Source organism: Cyanistes caeruleus, chromosome Z, assembly GCF_971803275.1.
Source record: "Cyanistes caeruleus chromosome Z, bCyaCae1.hap1.1, whole genome shotgun sequence".
Taxonomy (NCBI): Eukaryota; Metazoa; Chordata; class Aves; order Passeriformes; family Paridae; genus Cyanistes; species Cyanistes caeruleus.
The window spans coordinates 46,391,125-46,413,483 of record NC_141732.1 but is presented as its reverse complement, the minus strand read 5'-3'; the positions used below and the strand labels follow the sequence as shown (position 1 = coordinate 46,413,483).

General features: G+C 35.4%; 1 protein-coding gene across 2 annotated transcripts in view; it reads right to left on the bottom strand.

Annotated features, from left to right (window-relative positions):
• Positions 1–22,359, bottom strand: part of LOC111940710 (guanine nucleotide-binding protein G(q) subunit alpha) — a 113,353-nt gene that overhangs the window by 3,283 nt on the left and 87,711 nt on the right. For both annotated transcript variants that reach the window (XM_086869119.1, XM_086869118.1), the window contains 3 exons: positions 16,388–16,516; positions 15,302–15,431; positions 2,740–2,893 (listed from right to left, as the gene is read on the bottom strand). In XM_086869119.1, coding sequence (XP_086725245.1) covers positions 2,740–2,893; positions 15,302–15,431; positions 16,388–16,516 — 413 coding nt within the window. The remainder of the gene's footprint in view (positions 1–2,739; positions 2,894–15,301; positions 15,432–16,387; positions 16,517–22,359) is intronic.

The following is a 22,359-nucleotide window of genomic DNA, read 5'->3' as shown; positions in this document are numbered from 1 at the left end:
TACGCAAACTACTACATTTTCAGCTTAAAAGATCACAGAAGATAAAGTAATTACTGCCAGCCTGGAACAGTGAGGATTCATTTATATTCACAGCCAAAAGAGCAGTGCAGAAGCAAGAACATAAGCCACATGCTGGTGAATCCTGTTCCACTATTTTAGTGCTGCCACCAGAATTCATTGTTCCCTTGCTCTTCTGTTTCTGAAACGTGGGTTTCCACAGAACACACAATTTCTGTGCTGTCGCCTCCTCCTATTCTCTTCATCAGTCCTGTTGTTACACAGAAATATAAATACCAGCACCCAGCTGTTACATGTAACTCTGTCCTTCAGTAATTATAAAATCAGTAGTCCAGCAGATGTCCACAGATTTCAACAAGTGGATGAAAGACCTTATTTTCAAGCTTAAAATTTTAACACTTCAAATTTGAGTAACTAAAATTTAGGGAGGGAATATATGGAAGAGAAAGCACATACTTTCTGGTGCGCTGCAAATCTATGCAGGGAGGAGTAAACTTTGGCAATACACAAATGTATACATGCGAACAGATGTATGTATATGCACATACATACATAGATTACACATTTTCCGAGATTTAGGGATGTAACCAGATAATAAGCTCTGTGAGGCAGGACAGAGGACTGTCCAGCACATTTCTGTTGTTCTGCTTCATTTAGAAGCAACAGCTTCTAAAACACAAGTGGCTCTAGCCTTTAGCTTGGTTACCAGTCTCTACAGATGAAGGGTAGCAATATTAGGCCTCACAATACCACATATATATATGAGTATTTGTGAAGAAAATTCTTGGGCTTCCAAAGACAATGATTTCCTCAAAACGAATCACTTTGTTTTTTAAGTGGTTTCCTAGAATTTTGTTAAACAGTTTCTCAGTAGCACACTGCGTTTTCTCAAAATCTGTTAGCCTATTCAGAGAGACACCTGAATTTTCACACTTCCATTCTTATTTAAACTTTTATCTGACTGGGGTTCAAGCACAGAAAAGTATGACCCCAGGAACTTAAACAAATTGAATCAATTAATGTTAAATTTCGATGGCAAAGTGGTTCTGATCTAAGTAAGACACTTTGAAAAGAACTACCATATGACTAGCATGCAAAACCTGTCTTCACATGATAAACTGACCTAGGAGCAGGGCTCAGCCTCCCTCTCAAAGCTCTTACTAACGCACTGTGCAGCAGAACTCCTTAATTTAATCTGTCCAATTTGCCACCCTGGCCAGCAGTTCTCACCCCTAGGCTACATTCTCCCTTCTGAAAGTGAGAGAAGCAATCCAGCTGAAAAATACCTATTTCTGATACCCTCCTCAGATCTCCCACATCCCCAATGTACTGGGACAGAAAAGGTGACCACACCTTAACCTCTGCAAGGCACAGACCCCACCCCACCGCCAGAAGTAATCAAATCAAACTGTAACTTTGTCTCAGGAGATTTGTTCTGCAAGATCTGCAGCATTAAGAAACAAACAATTCTCAAAGACTTGCAGGTCTTCACTCCCACATCCCTGATAGTCCATATTTTTTTTCCCTCACCAATGGCAAACAAGAGCCTCAAAGTTTCTATGAACGAAGTGTCCGAATTTTGTCTATTTTTTTATTTTCCTGGACAAGCATTTTACACCAGGTTTGTCAACATCTGAGAGGAGGTAACATAGGTGACCACAGGGCCTACTCACCTTTGGGATGTCATCTAGTTACACATTATTTTGTTACACAAAGTAAATTCAAAAGAACAAGTATATTTCTATTCAACTGCCAGTTTTCTTCTGTATGTTACTACGAAACTATATTTACACTGACTCATAAATAATATGATCTGATCCTCCAGGCTTTTTACTGTTCTCTTCCTCTTTAACAGAAAACTAGAAGCAAATTTTTCCCATTATTACTTTCCATAATCAAACATCAGAGTTTTAATCTTTCTCTCAGCTTCCCAGTCAGCTATTCCTTCCTGGTGGTTCGAAATCGTTTTTCTTTTTAAAAAATAGGCAATTTAGTTCTTTACACCTCTTATTATATCAGTTTGATTTTTCTCTGTTACCAAGGCCTCCTCTACTCAGTTACCTAAAAATACTTAACTTTTTCTCTCATGAGAACTTCCTGAAAGTACACCTTCAGTAGAAACACTTATCCAGCTCAAAATTATTATTATTATTATTATTATTTTAAGGACAAACACATTAATTTCAAGTAATTAATGTAAAATTAAAACACAGTTTAAAGAAGAACAATAAAAGGGTGCAAGGAATGGTTTCTTGTTTCTCTGAGTGTTCCAGAAAGCTTATGACATTTCTCCTTAGGTATTCAATGTATTTGCTTGTATAAAAGCAAACCTCAAAACACCAAAAGTACAGAAGACTGTTGAAGAATTGAGAAATGTGTTTCTATTTATTTTTAACTCATGTATTTCAATTTAAACCCTCACCCTAACTTATGAAAAATGACAGAATGTGGTTCACTACTAATATGACAATACTCATCCAGAAGCCAACAATTTCCCAATAAAGGTTCTCCTGTGCTACCCACAAGTCATTACAGTATAAAACAAAATCTCAGCAGTCCAAAAATTCCATAGAAGTTCAACCACATTTTACAATTTTTTAGTATTTTTAAAAATGAATATACCAAAGGATCTATCTGTCTAGCATTTGGAACAAAGGCTAGCACAATTTATCAGTACTACAGTGCAAACAAGTCATAAAGCTCTGATGCCATTATACTTACCATCATACTCTGGAAAATAATCAACTAGATGGGAGTACATAATTTTCTCCTCTAGTAGATCTTTTTTATTTAAGAACAGAATAACTGATGAGTTCTGGAACCATGGATATGTGATAATTGTCCTAAAGAGTGCTTTGCTTTCTTCCATTCGATTCTGGAATAAAAGGGAGAGCAGAATTTTGGTGGTCATGAGATTTTTTTTATTTTTTTTTAAAATACTCATGCATTTTCACTCGATTTGGTGAAAGTATCCATTTCCCATTTTGGACTTTCCTACTAATATATAAGATCCAATTAATTAAATTAAAAGTAATAAGCAAGCAGTAAATGAAATATTCAGGCATTTTTCTTTTGCAAATTCAGCTAGTTAAGCGTAAGTATTCTTTAAAACTTCAGTCATGAACATGAAAATGGTAACAGGGTACATTTGCAAAGTCTGAATATGCACAGTTACAATCAGCCAGCACACTGGTCATTACCGAAATGCAAGTCATTCATGGTAGAGACACATACAACACCACAAGACAACCAATAAGAACACTATTTATTTTACATGCCTTTCCAAATTTTGAAAAGAGTTCAGCAATTCTTAGAGATCAGCTTAAAATAATTTTAAGTAAATTTAAAACCTGAGAATATTCTGTCAACCAAAAAAACAAAGGTTTATAACAGAATTTAAAAAAATTGTGAATGGTTAACCTTGTTTTCTCGCATTGTTTCCAGATGAAGAATTGTTTACACCTGGTGGACTAATATAATGCTTATTGTTCAGAGCCTATGAAACAACACAATGCTTATTCTGTAGGAAGAAAAACTGGAAAGCAACTAGCCAACCCAGTTACACTAACTTTTAGCAGTTCACCAGGCAGCTGGGTATGACTTTGGGGTTGCTAACCACCAGGTAACAATCAAAGAGACCCCTAGGACAAAAGAATGCATGCGTGGAGGTAGGGGGAACAAATGTCAAGGATTTTGGGGAAATGATTATCGTATGTATGTTGATTCTGGGACAATCAATGACTATGTATGTAAAACACAGTATATAAAGAAGAAAATGTCCTGTACTCAGCACGCACAATATTTGGAGGAGCTACCCCCTCACGCATCTGGCCGAATAAAGAATGCCTGCTCCTTAATGCCTGCTACACTGGGGCTGAAGAGTTTTATTTTCACTGATTTTTGGTAACAATGTCATTGAATTAGCCTTTAACTCCTTAGCTACTCATGAAACCACTTTGTATTATAGCTGAAATACCAGCAAAGCCTACAGTTATTCCTATTAGTAACACTCTTTTGTCATTGTAGAATAATGTTATAATTCAATTAGTTCTGAACTGTTAGGCTGACTTGATTTGGTTAATACAGAGCCAGAGCAAATACGATTTGAAACATAGGAACTAACTTACTCCTTTTATTTTTATTATTTAAAGCTGCAGCCCCCTGAAAAAGACTGTTTGACCACCAAACAGGACTCCAGAGAACGACAAGAACATGAATCCTGCAGATTCTGATTTTGCTGAGCCATACAACAATTTGTCAGATAACTCAGACAGTTTTGCTGCAAATGTACATTTACTTCCATTAATTTGCCTTTTAGAGAGGCCAACATAAACATGAATGGGAACTTTAAAAACACAAGACAAACATAAAATAAAAAAGGAAAATAAAAACAAAATAGTAAACGAATTCAATTTTGTAGTAGAAGTCAATTATTTGGTCTGTTAAACTTTATTGCATGTTGCTGTGCTGCATGAAAATAAATAGCTGAAGTTATATATTGAGAAACTAATGCAGAGTACTACAACTTTTGCTTTCATGCAGTCAGATCTCATGACCCATTGATTTCAACAGTGCCAGGATTTCACTCTGAAAGGAAAGAAACACTAATGTCAACATAGCTGAGTGTCAAACTTAACTCCCTAGACAAATTGTTAATAAGAGGTATTTTCTTCTCACCATTCCATATAGACTTCCTCTTTTAACAAGACCTTAAGAAAAGGCAATGGGAACTACCTAGCAGAGTTAGTTCTACGGTCCACCTTGAAAAGTTCAGTTCCATGGAACACTCGCAACTCCAGAAATACTTAGTGCTAGTGTTACAAAGTATTAGTATTACTAATATTAGTGTCTTCTTCAAAAGACTAAACAAGCTTAGGTCTCACACTATCTTCACAGGACATTGGCTCTGGGCCTGTCATGCTTTTCCTAACAGATTAGGTGACCATGAAATTGTATTTATAAATCCTTTGCAAATTATTTCAAAAGGAAATCAAAGCAAATTGTGCAAGGATGGTGAACTGACATTTTGATACGCTGTCATTTATAAGTGTAGTGTGCAAATATTTTGTAGGAATTAAAAGCCTAGAGATTTTCAAATAATTTTTATCTGCCTGTACAAAGACACATAAGTCCTCAGTTTGCCATAACAGATTAAAATGCTATAATAGTTTCATTATTTTATTTTACTATGATTGATTGATTAAGAAAAAAATATGAAGTGATTGATTTTTGACTAATCAACCTCTGCTTAACTTTCTGCTGTCTTTTATCTCTCTTGTTTATTGAATTACAAAGAGCAATTCAACTTTTATGGATGTCACAGCAGATAAAAACAATTTCTATGCCAGAGTTAATTCCTCAAACAATAGTGCTTATTATCCTCTAAAATTTGTCATAAACTGGTTTTCTGTTCCTAATGATAACTTGCTCCTTTGCATGCTCACTCTTTTGCTTTATTAAATATATGTGCCATAATATTTTTAATCAGTTTAATTAATCACAAGATGATATGGTTGAACTACTGTTCTGAGAAGAACTTATATTTAACAGGATGCACTACTTCTTGTGTAAAAGACAGTTTCATTTTACAGTATTTTTACTGGAAGTAGGGATAAGATTATAAAGAATATAGGAAGAGTCCAGCATTGGGGATCTGACCTATCTGACCTTACGTAGATGCAACATGGAGGAAGCTTTGCCAAAAAAAGCAAGATGGTGTGGCTCTTCAAAAAAACCCCAATCAAAACAAATAAGCAAACAAACAAAAACCAACAAAAAGCCCCACCAAAAAACAAACCAGCAATAATGGGGAGCAGACAATATTTAACTGTCTGTAAAAGTACTTGATCTCCTTTTATGAACAGCTCTATCTCAACAAACTGTTTCCAGAAAAACCTTCTTTCAGCTTCAACAAAAAATGCTGCTTGAAACTTGAATAAGTAACATACAGAAATGTGCAGCTGGATCTGGCTCAAGGCTTTCTCAGTAGCTGACAGGCAATGTCAGCAGTGAAGCCAACCTTCAATAGCAATCCCTGTTCGAAAGCAGCAACAGCTCATGATAGCCTCCCTGGCTTGGCACATAGACAATGAGCAGCAGGATTATTTTTTCCACATCCTAAACATCTGCTGGCCCAGGCAACTTCCCTGCTCAGCTTTTGTCTGCAGCCAATCCCAAACTGCATAAAAACGTATAGATATCACTATCTGTTCCTCTATTTTTCTTCTTAGAATATACAGATGCCAATGTAAAATTCTCCATCTTCCATACAACCTGACAGAGTTGCCAGTCCAGTGTAAAAATACCATTATGTAAATAGAGTAAGAAATACAGCAGACACATTCCAATAATTAATTTGTTAACTATAAACAGTTAATTTGTCTAACTATAAATCTTAGACAAAGTTATCCTAATATTCAAATAAATATAAAGAGAACACATTGTACTTACTAATGAATCACATGACTGTCCAATTTTATGACTAGAAACATGTTTTTATGAAACAAAAATAAAATGGAATTTCTTTCTATCATGTACCTCTTATATAAAAGATTTTATGGAAAGTTTTTGCATAACTGTTACGCATTAACACAACTACACGCAGAAGTATCAACCACGTTTTCCCACACTTTTGTCCAAATGCAAACTTAATCTTCCTTAAGTTCTAATGAATTAAAAAGGGGTATACTTCCTCCAATTTTATTTTTATATGTACACTTTAAATTTTCCTACTAAAATGATGATTTCTAGTTTAGATATAAATACGGAAATTCTCTTTGCTATCTGTTGCTCTGGAAAAATGTAATTACTCCTGCAATTAGAGAAATAACACAACTGGGACAATTTATAAGCACTCAATTGTCAGATCCTGAATAACACCTGCAAGAGTGCTAAAACAGCATTTAAGAGCTGTATCAGCTGGTACCCAGTGAAGGGAAAGCAGCATTTCCCAGCTAACAAGCAGTGCTTTGACAGAAAATACTTAGTAAAATAATCTGAAGCAAAAGAGAAGCACTAGTGTAGTTTCACCCATTATGGTCTTAATGATTATCTAGAGCGGCATCTAGTGGGCATACGGTAACTCACATACTGAATGAAAAACGTTGTAATTACTTTTCCCTTAAAAAATTGTTAGCCATTTAAGCATTGTGTGTTAAAAATTACGATTTCACAGATTCTGAGGAACTACATTCTGTTGAAATGCAGCGAGAGAGAAGGTGGCAAGGAGGTAAACAGGTACTTTTAAGTGAGCAACTTGTTCTGTGTATGTAACTTAGGCATGCTGGCAAAAATGCTTACTTGAGTCAGAGGGCATTCAGAGATGATAACTGCAGAAAATGAGATACTGACGCAAGAGAGCTTCAGAAAAAGCAGCGTTCGTATTTCAGAAGGTTAGTGTCACTGTAATGGACTCTATTATTTTGGTTGACAAAACCCTTCACTGTGAATTTTTTTTATGTACAAATCTATATTAACTTGGACTGTCTCCATTATCCAACTAAGACTTCCAACAATTATTTTCACAGAAGCAATGTCAAGCTGTACAGAAAGACCTACAGTGTATTTCTTGTCTAAAAATTTAATAAAGCTGCCACGCAAAAGCTGGGAAATAGTAGAGGAAATGAGGAAGTGGGAGGTAAGTGCAGAGTCCTCCACTATGTAAAAAAATAAATGCAGTATCAAAATTGGAAGTGCTTTGCATTTTTGCCAGCAGTATGAAGTATAATCTTGTAGCTCTACTACTGTAGCTAGTCATCTAAGTAAAAACTGTAATGGTTGTACAAATATTTTGATGAGTAACACAACTGCAATCAGAGGCCATTTCAAACAAAGCTCAGGAATAATTCCTTTATTTTGTTCACTGTCTTCAATCTTTCTGTAAACTAACCTGAAAAAATGCCTTCTGGTAGAGGACAGGGAAGACGTCTCTGTAAGTAAGAACTGCATTTTTTAATCACCTGGAAGAAGAACTCTCTGCTCTCCAACAAACTAAATTTTCTGCAGTGCACTTGAAAATACATGGTAACTTTATGTACCCAGCAGAGACACAGATTAAGCGACAGCTGAAATCCATCAAATCAACACGTTCAACAACCATAAAAAAATAGAAAAAAAAATACTGCCCAAAACAAAAATAGCCTACAGAGTAGTCTATAAAACATGGTTCAAGTATTGCTGTCAAGTACTTTTTAAATCCAAAAATGGCTCTTAAATTATTTTTCATGATAAAACATGAACGCCAGAACTGGCTGTTTATTTTAATACCTACATGTATTTGGGAAAATTGAGTAAAAATATTTTAAAATCAAATTCTCCCTGAAAAAAGCTTTTTTCTGGACAGTTCTGACACTGGTTATTGGGGGGGGGGGGGGGGGGGGGGGAAGGGAACAAAAAAAAGAAGGGGGGAAAAAAAAGGGGAAAAAAAAAAAAGCAGCAGCAGTCACATCTTTGCCAGTAGCAACATTTACAAGCAGTGTTTCTGACAGCCTCTGTATGCCAGTTCATGATAATCCAACCCCCCATTTCCATTATGAACCACGCACTCGAACAAAAAAAAAGAAAGACACCTCCTAATGCAAATCTTTCCCAGCACTGATAGTTTACATTCAAAAGGTTCTTTATCCATAAGCCAAAAATAAATATGCATTTGTGTGGACAGGTATGAACAGATACAATACATCTAGCAATGAGGTTTGGCACAGGTAGTTATTGTGCTATTTTCTCAAGTTTCCAAATAAACAATCAGTTCTAGAGATTTAATTTCCCATGGGAAAAAGTAATTAATAATTAATTCCAGTTCTAACTGGAAGTTTTTATTATCCCTCTGCCATATGCTCAATTGTTCTGGATTGCTGGCTGTTGATGAAAAAACCAGCCAACTGAAGCATTACTTTTATTTATGATGTAGAAAAACAGAAGCCCTCTGATCTCAGAATTGTTTTCTTTCAGCCTTCATGCTAAGCCATGTATGACTAACCTGTGAATGAGGAACACAGTGCTGGAAAAGAAGTGGAAGCATGCTCATATGTGAACAGCGTGAGAGTTCTGATGAAAAAATGAAATTTTTGTTCAGATAATTGCCTCTTTGAAGAGTAAACATACTCTGAGCTGTGCAGCCTCAAGCCATTTCTTATTTTTGCCCACATCAAAACAAAGTGTAACTGGAACACTGTACTGATTTGTCACCTGTTAACATATTACACAAATGAACACTACACAAATTCCATCTAGGCTCATCTCTTCTGTAGATGTACTTTTGTTCAGATTCAAAAATATAAGCATGTGTGCCTGCATCTCCATACCAGTATAAACACAAGTGAGTTAATAGTAAAAATACCTATCCTGGGTTTCATGTAATTATTTTAATGTAATTTTAATAAATTAGATTTTAACTGGAATGTTTTTTAACAAACCAAACATTGATCCTTTCTCTGTAGGGCAATCTACAAACAATAAATTTTTTCATCAATGAAAAGAATAGTGCCTTTATTCAGTTACTTGAAGCACAAAAGCATTGCAGAAAACCACGCTACAAAGTTCATTCAGTTTCAATTTCTAATTGTGGCTGAGATACCGAAGCCCTAATTTTCTTAATATCCTGTTCTGCCTTCATCTGATCAAACTGCAAGACAGTTCTTCGGTGGAAATTAAGTATTGTGAAGGTAACTACATTAATGTAGATATCCACTGTCAAATAAGAGTTCTTCAGGGGCACTGAAGAAGCTATGGAAAAACCCTAACATGATGACGAAGATGGTCCTCAAGGAAACAAAGGAAAAAACCCTCCTTTCACATGTCATACAATGTTTTTTCTAGAATCAAAGAAGAAATTACATTGGAGTGTATCTTTACATGGAAGTCAACAGATATAACTCCTTGCTCCCAGCAGGAAAAACTTTTGTCATCCTATCATTTTACTTATGGCTGTGTTCAGTCCAGCTTCAATCATCTCTCTTTAGGATGGAAATCCTATCCTCTCTACAATTCTGCTTTCAGCCCTCGTAATACAGGACCACCAAGTCAAAAACTGTTTTCCTGATGGCCACTGTATTTACAGACTATTAAGTCACTTTAATGATCCCCTGTTGGTAATGTTTTGGACTAAATGTTTTCAAGAGTAACTTTCTTCCTGGGGTATTTAGCTCCATGCTGCTTCCCTAAGAGACTCAGATCGCCCCTTCTAGTGCCATGTAAGCATCTGGTAGTGGTAAATGAACCTGCTATTCTGTATTTCAGAAACCTGGAAGACTTGATGGGGTCACAGCTGCACTTTCTAAGTAACAGCTACTGCTTTAGAAGTCTGTAAACTCCAGATAAACAGCTGAAAGACTATGGGATGCTGAACACAGAATGAGAGAGTATAAAATTACAGCAGCAGAATTCTCAACAAGTGCAAGCAGCAGTCTTTACACATCTGGCTGCTACACCACTGTATACCACACTGCAGCACAATGGAGCAGGTTTAGACAAGCTTCTGAGGAACTCCTTCAGTTCAGAATGAAGAGAATTGTACCTCACACAAAAATCTATTTTAGAATATTTCAAAAGGGACTGATCAAGACTGGAACAAAAAAGATTCAATCTGGTTATCACACCAGGTTAGATGATGCAGGTCCTTAAAGCTGACAAACCATATAGTAAGGCAGTGAAAGCCAGTGGACAAAAGATGGGGGAATTATGGCATAATTTTTTTTTAATGTCCATTAAAAAACTGATTTTGAGCAAATGGCATTGAGCATTATGGCATTTTTCAAGCACTCAGAAGAGACATATCCTGGAAAACACTTTTGTATGTATGAAAGAAGAACAAGCAGGAAGCAGTATTAGACACAGTTTGAAGGCACAGAATCACAGGATGGTTTAAGCTGGAAAAGACCTATAGGATAAGGTGTCTATGATTTCTTAAGCCAAAAAAATCAATTTTCCTATTATGTTAAAATCTCACAATTCTTAAGCCCTTCCTGCCTGCTTCATACATTACAATCCTTTTCTACAAGAACTGTAATCTGGGATCAAACCTGTAAATACATGATTATAAGCAGATGGTACTTTTAATAAAACTTTAATGAAAATTGAATGACATTTTGATGATAAAAAGGTAAGGTGCTACTGTTTTAAGAGAAATTCCATGTCATTATAATGTTAAAATTACCAATTTTGGCTGCAGCTAAATCAAATGTAATTTCTTAAGACACAGTACAAACTTTAAAAAGGGCTTTAAAACAAAAGGTATTTTTTTTAAGGTACAGCACTCTACTTAGCAACTATTTCCTCTTACCGAGGAGGTTCACAATTTACCTCCAATCCTGTTAGAATTTGACGTTTTACAATTTAACCAAAATGTATTCTCTCTGATGAGAGTAATCTAAACTGGCATTTTCCCCCAAGGTATGTTGTGCAATGTTCAGAATACTCATAATGACTTACATATACAAATCATCTTTTATCAATACATACTTCATGCTGTCCAATGCCTCTGTTGCTTTGCAGCCTCTGAAAATACCTCAGGAAAGACTGCATTTACTTTTTGATAGTTTAGAAAATGTCTAATTTTCACTTAGCCTATTAATGAAATTAATTTAGATGAACTGAGGACATTGTATTCTGTCTTTTGTGGTTTTGCTCTGAGAACCCTAGAAAAATAAAAACATATACATAACCACCACAGAACTATACAAACTATATGAAATCTTACAGACCTTAAGACTTCTAGTACACTGATAAATATGTACAAGCTTCAATAAGCACTCTTCTCTATTTTGCTAAGTACTTAACTAGCTGTGCAAAGATAATGAAAATCACTTTTTTATGGAACTCTATTTTACAGATATACCGTTACATCTCTAGTTCTTGCATAACTGCAAGTGGTTATGATTCTCTTACAAAGCTGGAACTCATTTTCCTAATTATTGCACTGAGACGCTGAGATTTGATATGTTGAAAGGAGCTACCTCTAATACATACTCAAATACAGCATATCATGGAAATCTAGAAAAAAAAATGCTTTATTTAAAAAAATAAGTTGATTTTAAACACAGAGAAAGTTCTAAGCTTTACCATTTGATAAAATTGCCAATTGCTCCAAATTTGCTAGCATAATTCAGAGCCAGAGTGTGATCCACGAGACATAATATATCATAAATCCATTTAAAAGAGAAATGATTCCTTCATTTTTTATCTCACCTCTAATCCTATTGGAGTTTTCTGAAAAACTGAAAAGGTCAAACATTAATAATTAAATTTGTAACATGTTGTCCTTTGTCACATCAGATCAGGCTGATGGAATATTTACTTAATTTACAGAACTATTAATGTTATTAGTGTATTATGTTCTCTGGTTCAAATTTTGTCCTCATTTTCCTAGACAGACTTTAGATTTTAAGAGCAGAATCTGGAACAGTTAACTATCTCTCCTATCTCTCCTTTGTGTTTAAGTATTTCATGACTGAACATGAACTGAAATTTTTGCAGGATGTGTTAAAATATACCATCCTTACTGACTCCACCTGTTTTTTATTTATGCACCAATATCAAGTTATATATAATCTAGACGCACACTTAAAAGAGATGCCATTGGGTCTGAGTATCGCCTGTTAGAGAAATCACAGCTAAAATGCACTGGGACAGCCAGGTGTGCTTATCTTCAGGACTGAAACTCCCAACTCAGATATTTGTCATGGCAGTGCAATTTCACGAATGCAAAATTCACAAGTCATCCTGCACATGCCTCTGAATACCAGGCTGAATAACCCTTGTCTTATTTTCTGTGTATGTCTTGTGTATACAACAGTTATATTCCTCTTAACTTTTAATTCTTAACTCCTTAAATGGAATGAAAATAGAAACAGTTCACAGCTCCACCTCACATATATCCTGCCAGAGACACTAACAAAGGCTCCCAACTAAGTGTAACCTTATCTGATTTATAATCCAAATGTATTTCTCTTGAATATAGTGAGCAAGGAAAAGAAACACATTTACAATTAACCATCCATCAGGCACTACGTTTTGAAATAAAAATCAAGAGTCTTTATTTCCTAATGAGGAAAGTCATATAACCATCACCCCCCACTACCCTCCCAAATAGAACATAGTACTTTTTTAAGATTTGTATTTAGTTATCAAAACTGTATTAATGAAAAACTATATCAGCTAAAAAGGATGACACAAATGATTAAACACTACACTTTTCTTCGTAAAAATGTACTACAGGAAATGAGACTTCAGGCAATATGCAGTGGACTAATTAGAAAAAGAAAGCAGGCCACCTTTCAAAAATCATAGTTTAATCAGGCCATGAAAGCAATGAAAAGGAAATAGCAGAACACTGTAAATTGTCAAGTCCGATGTTTTAATTTCAGTATGAGGCACGCAGACCAAGGAATGATTAGATTCTATCCTAGTATCACACTGATGGTACATATATTAAGAAAGTAGAGCATTCATACACACTCCCTTCACTTTGGTGCTAAAATTTCAATACTGTTCCACAATTTAAAGCTATGTGTGAAAAGTATCTCTTGGCTGGCTATCAAAATCTTCAAGTTAAATCACTGTCTTCCCTCCTGAGGTTGTGACACATCAGTGAAGAACAAAAATATCTTTGCGGGTTGAATTTCTTAATTCAAGGTGTCAACAAACACATTTAAAGCTGTATTTCCGCCACGTGCACATTCAGACAAATTATGCTTTGCTTTAAATGGAATAAATAAACATATTTTTCCATTAATTCTGGGACTGCAATGTTTAGAGATACAGGGGGGAGAAAAAGGGAAGAAGGCAGTGTCCTGGCATATGATGAAAATATAGACAGGCTACAAGTTTGCTGAAAGCCAAAACTTAACTTTACAAAATTGGTGCTCAGCTCTAAAATTGTCTGGACCCTTTCCAGAGTTAGAGTAACACAGGCCTAAGTGTGCTGGAAAGCCGACTAGACTAGGTATGTATATACAACTTGAAAACAAAACCTGGTTTGAATTTAAGTCATGACTATATTTTAAACTAGAAGTCAAAGGGTTCAGATGTTTTCCACTGTTGTTAAAAAGAAACATGAATCGCTTAGTAGTGAGGTTTAAAAACCACCTGCAAGAAGGTTTTGACTTCCATGAAGCTTATTTTGAATATTCTTTTTTGAATAGTCTAACTATTCAAAATAGTTAGAATAATATTTGAAAATTATCGTAACTAATTCTTCTTCATGCAATTTCCAATAAATTTACTTTGATTTGTATAATTAAAATGCTTAGTATTTGTGTGTTTACTTTGTGGCTACAAAAGAATAATGCAAACAGAAGAAGACAGAACCAGACATTTCCAGTTTGACTTGAAACAAACTAAGTCTGACAGATTTATCTTTTTTAACTATTCAAGTCTAGCTTCCAGAATTACAGGAGATGAAGCTGGTGCATACTACATCATAATTTCTGGAAATTCAGTTTTGAATAACACAGATAATTATTCAATTAACATAACAATAACTTTGTTTTATGAAAACATACAAATGTAAATGTTTCCACAGCTCCAAGTTTTTTTTTAAAAAAATAATCCTAAAAAAAGTTCAAAATACAAAATATGATTGTCCAGGGACACCTATTTTAATTTACATCAAGCACTGTCTTAAACAGTACAACCTGTATACAGTCATGAAGAAGGTATTTTCAAATGTTCTCATTTTTTCATCTAACTTTTTTATGTATGTGCTGAAAGATCTGCACAGGGCAGTGCTAATGAGCAAAATTCATAGAAGTTTGATAAGCAACTTAAAAGAGCCCTCAGGAGAGGCAAAATACTCTCACCATAAAAAAAAATCATCCTTAGTCTTCATTTGAAACTGCATTCAAAATAATGGACAGTGTGCTTTGAACCCTCAGCCCACCCAGTTGCTTACTTGTTGTTTTTTTTTTTTAATAAAAATACAATATACACCTTGGGCTTTAAGTCATAGGAATGAAGTTTACTACCCTAGGCTCTGTTCCTTAGGAATCTATACATTTTGTCTTGATTTACAACACCTATTATTGTGGTGTAAATAACAGTAACTGAACAAACATATTCAACATATTTCTCCTCAACACAACGTAGAGACTTCTTTCGATCCTTATGGATCCACTTAGTCCTACTTGAAGATTGAGCCCTTCCTCCCCTTTGACACCTAAAGTGCTTCTCACTGGCACTGGGAACCAGTTGTGCCTGATTGCTTGTAGATACATTTAGGAAACACCTGGGACTGGATTGGTAAAACCACTTTTTTTTTAACTCATGAGTTTTGTTGACAATTGCTTACCTCATTATCTGACTCCACAAGCACTTGATCATATTCACTAAGAGCTACTAGGAACATGATAGATGTGACATTTTCAAAGCAATGTATCCATTTTCTTCTTTCTGATCGCTGGCCTCCTACATCAACCATTCTGCAAAATTAACAACCACATCAATTCCATGAACACCTTAACAGAAGAACCCGAACCACAAACACAACAAAATTCTAGGATTTAGCTAAAAACACAAATTGCTTTGGTTTTCTTAATGATTTTTTCCACTGATATTTAATAGCATCTGTTGTAAGCAGACAATACTTTAAGTTTGATGGATTCTCTGTATTTGAACAATTGTGAGTCTCAAAACACCTCAGAATTATGAGATATAAAGGTCTCATCAGCAATGATTTGGCAATGTATGCCACATGTATTCAGCAACAGACACAAACAAAACAAGATATTGGACCACCTTTCCACCCCATATCAGAATCAAAATCCACAACTTGTTAAAGCTGCCCCATTTTAAGCACAGAAATAGAAAGCAATGCGCAAACTAAAGGTTTTGACAGCCAATATCAGAACTCATGTTTGCTTGCAGAGTATTCCCACTTCATCCCATGTCTCAGTGTTAACATGGGTGTCTAACTTGTAATTACAATTCCATAGTTATTTTTTAAACAACTGTACTAGCACTAAAGTAGGGTGATATCTCTCTAGAAGTCACCTACACAAATGGCAACTTTTTACACCATAATTTTTATGACAAGGGCAAATGAAAGTATGTTTTCATATTATTATGCACTGTGAAAATTTGATATATTAAAGATGAATTGCAGATTTTCTACCAGTAAAAACTACTCTCAAAAATAATAAACCTAACTGTCTTTGATCCTTCTGACATCTTCAATATGAGCTCCTAAATATATGTGGACAATTACAGGAAGATAAATTGACCAAGCCCAAATTTTAGAAATAATTGCTTTTTAATTAATGTACTTAATTAATTTTAAATTAATGTACTTTAAATCAGTTTCATTGTTTGGCATTGCTAATGTTAAAAGGAAACAAAAGAAACAAAACAAGTGGGTGCTAAAATTTTTTTTTCCTACCTGAAAATGACGCTTTGTAGATCAAATGGATATTCAATGATCCCTGTTGTTGGGACTCGAACTCTGAGCACATCCTGCTGGGTTGGCAGATAGGTGGAATCTGCTATGCGGTCCAAATCATTAAGATAGCTATAAACAGGGAGAAACAACAGGAATGCTAGACAGTGACACCATCATCCCACTGAGGAGAAGAGAAAGGAAAACTTGGGAAGGAAATGGGCTGTGAGGTAGGGAGAAGTACAACAGAAAAAAAAAGCATTATCGGCAGAAAAGAGGGGACAAAATATAAAAATGCACTCCATCCCCACTTACATAGGTTCAAACTAATTCAACAAGAAAGGTAATGTAATTATTATGGTGTTTTTTTCCCATAAAACTTTGCTTGGCTTTCAAGTGTAAATTCACCAAAGTTCTCAATTACATAGTTAGAGGAAATTTAGAGACGTAGTATTATACCAAGTGTGAAAAATATAAAATTGCTTTGAATATAAGATGCATTTCTTGATATTCAGTCTGCAGTGCCTACACACACACACCCCTAGATAAACTAACATGAACCTTCCAAAGAACAATGGACTGCTGTAGAATAGATAGCAGTCTACAGCAGTCTGGTGAGCTAGTAATAGATCATTACCATTTATAAAATGACAGGAGGATAAAGAGCACTGTTTTGAGACTAAATTAAAATGGAAAAGCCCAACCTGACAATTAAAACACTCTCCAGATCTTGTTACCAGGAGGCAGCATAAACTAATTAGTGGGATATCTGGCACCTGAAGTCCTGCATTCACTGAAACTTCTGATTAGGTTGGTAAGTCTGCAGTACTTGAAAGACACCCCAGTTGACTAGAAAGTAACCCAAAATTGCTATAAAATTGTTTGTAAAGGTTCAGTAACTACAACATAGAACTATCATAGTTTCAATCATAAAGCACCAGTGTACTGAACATTTTAATTTGCTGTCATGAAAAACATCCTCCAAAAAAGAAGGTACCCTTGTGTGTGTTCAGGAGCTACACATCTCATGAAGTCAGTGCACCAGGAAGCTTACACTCTACCCATGGTGGACATGTGGCAGAAAGACTGCTACAGAAAAACAAGTTCTTGACATTTGGCTAGTACACAGCAGAAAAATAACCTACAGTTAGCCACTATAAACTAACATAACTTCATTCAAGGGATGAGAGCAATGGTCTTGTAATTTTATAATGATGATGAAATGCCTCATTTTCCTGTTTCCTGGAACATGTTCCTGTAGTAATTAGTGAAGGCACTCTTTTATAAATAATCAGACTTCTTCTACGTGTTTTAAATTACTTTTAAAGAAAATAGTGAGAAGTTATCCTGACCAATGACAGACACAAAGAAGTTTAAAATAAGCTTAAAGTAAAAATATAGAAGAATTTGTTAGATTTGGGGAAGATCCAAATTATTATAGGCTCAATTATATAATTATCAAATTTCCTTCACTATGACTTTATTAATGGAGTATCAATTCAATAGTAAATACCAACATGAGAAAGATGTATTGAACACTGTATCTCAGGTAAGCCAGAAGGTACTAATCTGAAAAATATTTTCTGAGAATGCTAATTGGTTTCTGGCAGAGAGAAAAAGACTTGAGAATCTGAGCACAGGATCTGCACTCTGGGTTTTTTATACAAAAAGCAGCAGGAACAAGCTCATCATCAATTTGTTAGCGGAAAAGGAAAAAAAAAAGTGAATGACATCCATAACCATAAGAAAGTGACAGACCCCAAGTAAGATTCTTATTCCTTCCCACCCACAGAAGAATTTGATTTATTTTGTGATGAAATTTTGGAAGGAGATAAAAAAGCATTGCCAGTCATTACATGCTACAGTAATATTCTTACGAGCAAGAGAATTTTAACTGAACAAATTGGCAGGCAGCCAATTTACACAAATGTCTTGTTGCATTCCTTTGGCAAGCTTTAGCTGTGGTCTCCAAGGTGAGCCTAGTTACTGCATCTCTGCACAGTGGACGTTTTACTAAGATATCTGGTAATACACATATGGCTGATTTTAGAAATGTGATCAAGCAAAAATACTATTAAATTGTTACATCTCAATTGTGTTTCTAAAAATCAATAATCGAGCAGATGATGTTTTGTGGGGTTTTTTGGTTTTTGGAACTTCCAGAAACATTACTTTAACCAAAAATACTTACCTTTTCCTTGTCCTCATCCTTTATGCTCATGTTCTGCTCACTCAGTAGCCAAACTCAGAACACTGCCTTTTCACTCCTTTCACCTGTAGCCCCCTACAGAGCCTATACAGTCCACAGAGGAGTCCTTATGTATCCTTATGGAGTCTTACTTAATTCCCTGGATTTCTTCACTTAAGAGATTAAAGAGTGTTGGGTGGGCTCTCTAAGAACTGTCCTGAATTACACATTCAAACCCAGAATCAAGAAATTAGTGTCAAAACCAGAAGTATCTCACAGAAAAAAAAATAAAATCAGAAGATGCACAAAAACCTGTAACAAGAAAATCTTTTTGACAATCATAATCAGTATCTATGGGCTAACAAAATCCATTTAGAATACATCCTGCAATTTCTGTTTTGTTTTCCAGTAATATTTAGCTCCTACCACTTTTATTCTAACTTAAAACTTAATAAGTGAATGTATTATTGTATCAATTTATTTAAATTAAAATATCCCAAGTCTTTGTTGTACAGCTTGAAGTCTTGTATCATTGCAATTTTAACGCTGTGACTATACAGCAAATTGTCAATGAAATTCTTCCTAGATAGAAAAATGGTTTTAATTTTTTTTTGTGGTTCCTATGTTTTGTAGTTTTCATTGGTTTTTTTCCCCCTTTGTTTGTTGGGGTTTTTGTTTATGTTTGTTCTGCTTTTGGGGGTTTTTTATCTTTTTTGGAGTTTCTTCACATTTTATTTTAAAAAGAGACTTCTGCTGAAAAATTACGTGTGCTGGAATTCAGATTTAAATCAAGTTTTGCACTGTTATTCTGAAGCAAAGAAACAGGTATCTTCTGCTACTGATAGTTCTGCAGACAATTACTTTTCCTGTTACCTAATGAAGGTATGTAATTTTGTGTTCTGCTATCAACAGGGATTAAACATGTTCTGCTATTCAGGGGGATTAAACATGTTTCTGAAAATCAAACTGAAAGCTCTGCCAGCAGCAGCAACACAAAGTTGCCTTCAAGATATTTTATAATCACTAAAAATGCTGCAAGTTTCTTTTTAAATTTACATAACCTCTAAAACAAAGTAAAAATTTAAAAAACCTTCTATTTTTTTAAGAAAGAACAACTATCATTGGGATAGGGTCTTTCCCTTCCATCTTATGCACTGTTTTATATCACTGTCTGAAGACTTTTGATATATGACAGAAATAAAATGTCTCATTTCAGTCAGATGCAGTCTTCCTATAATACCAGTGACAGCAAAATCAACACAATAAGCTCAATACATTATCATAACTTGTGTATTAATTGAAAAATACTACATATCTATATCCACAGTACTACACAGACAAAAATGCAAGGCATTTTCTCTTTATAAAGCACAAGAATGGATTTTGGCATTGCATTATAATGGATGGGGTGTCAAGTCTGATCATTCTGAGCAACTGGTTGTTGAGCTGAGTCACTATTTCAAAATGCTGAGAGGGAATATGTAAATGAATGCAGCTGACTACATAGAAGAAAAGACAAGTAGATTACAATTAATATTTAAAGACATACCAGCAGCACACACATTTCTCACATACTACTATTCTAACTGTTCCTGTAACATTGGAAATTTATTATTTGGCTTACCATGGTTTATTTACTGTCACAATAAAGACTTACACTTTCAAAGCTTCCTTGTACCAAAATAATTGGATTGGATGAATTTTTTTTTACCCTCATGAAAGATGGGTAATTAAAGAAATTCCCTGATCACCACAGAAGCGCAGCATTGCACACATAAGCTTTAAACATCCTACAGCTTATTAAACTAAAAGTAAACTAAAATGAAAGTAATGTATTTACTTTTAAATTACTTTATCAGCCAGCAAAATTAAAACATCAAAAGTGCTAGCTAATGCCAACTGTCTTCTTTCAACTGTTGGCTCCAGACCACCCTAGCTGCTCCTCTGCCCATCCCCAGCTGCCAGCCCCTTCACTTGTGCAACAGCCTGATAACACACTTCCGTCAAAATTATTTGGAATAGTGAAGAAACACTACTGAAATTGTTCTGATTACGGTTTATTTGATGGATGTGGAAAGCCCATAAACTCCAGCAGGAAAGCAGAGTGGAGCTACTTCCTCTACTGGCTTATCTGCAACCAGAAGAAGAACTTGTGAAGCCATGGCTATGTGGAAAGTGTTGAGTTTTTGAATGTAGATGGATGAGAAGTAAATGATGATTTTGATGGGCTTTTGGATGTACCTGCTTACTAATAAACTGCGGTTCTAAAGCACTTAGCTAATGCAGCCCTGAAGTACTGACAACTATACTGCCCTCCTGGGCAAACGAATCCTACATATGAACAAAAAATATAAACATGTAAGACATATGCACAGTGTGTCTTAGGGTAGAAGCCCAACTCAAAATGAATTTACAAATACTGCAAACACTACCAACGCACCCAACTCTCCAGTGTAAACTGCAACTGGCTACACATGCACTCTTGCAAACAAATCACAAGACTTGACATAGCTACATTCTTACACAAAAGGAGAGTAGCCAATAACTGCCCTGACCAGATATTTTTTCGGTTTATTAGCTTAAAATTTTAAAGTCATGATCACAATATGGGTATTGGAAATACCCTGGAAGCCATCCTGAGAGCTAGTCCAATAGTCAGTAACCACCATCGTTACCTGCAACTCCGCAAGACATTTAGGTCTCAGCTACATGGTACTCAGACTTCATTTTCACCACCTACTAAGAAATCTTATTTTGATGAGTCACACTGTAGCTATATGGCCTCTCACCCAAACAGTACCTACTCAACTAGGCATTACAGAAGTGAGAGAAAATGGGGAAATACATGGTTCTGAGTAAATTTATAATACAGTCCAAGTTTCAAAATTTAATCATATCTGTAATTAGTTTTAATAAAAATGAATTTTAGTGGCGGCTGAGGTAATTTTCCAGGGGGTTGCCATAGTGACAGGCAGAAGGTGCATTACTGAGGCAATGAGTATGTAATGAGCTGCTAGCAGTGGACCTCCCTGACGTCAGGACAAGCTGTCAGCATCTAGCAACACACCTGTGATCCGCAGGCTGACCAGAAGCAGAGGAAGACTTTTGTTTTCTAGTCAGCACCAAGAGCAAAGTATTTTTAATGCACTTTACATCACCCATGTCCAAGCCTGCAGCCAGCTTCAGAGAAGCTGCCAGGTTATGGAGGTGCTAATAATGCCCTTGAAAGAAAGCACATGTCAAAGTACTGTTGGCCCGCATTTCAAAATGAACAGCAGAAATAGGATTATGGAAGTAGACTGACTGTACTTTCCTATATGTATTTCCATATAGAAATCAAGCAAGGAGTGAGACTCCTAAGCTTAATAAACAGACCACAGTTGTTTTAACCATTAAGTAGTTCTTTAAAAATTGAGTGTGACTCCAGCCACCACAAATGCTCAGCTCAATACTGAGCCTATTTTCTACGGCTGCATCACCTAATGAAGACAGACCATCAAAAGTCACTTGTATTTTCTTTCAGAAATTAAGATCTTGGAGCACTTTCAAACAATTCAAAGAAACACCCTCCTCCAGACATGAGCTACTAATTACCAGCATCTTTGAGGTGAGATTTTTCCAAGTAATCAGGTGATAAAGAAGCATTTTCTAAGGAATAAATCTATAGGATTTATTCCTTAGAAAAGTTCCATAGGAACTTACAGAATTTAGTTCCATAGGAACTATGTTCAGCGTATAGCCTATTTGATCAGGTGCAGGCAGTAAGGCATGGGCAGGCAAAGGTAGA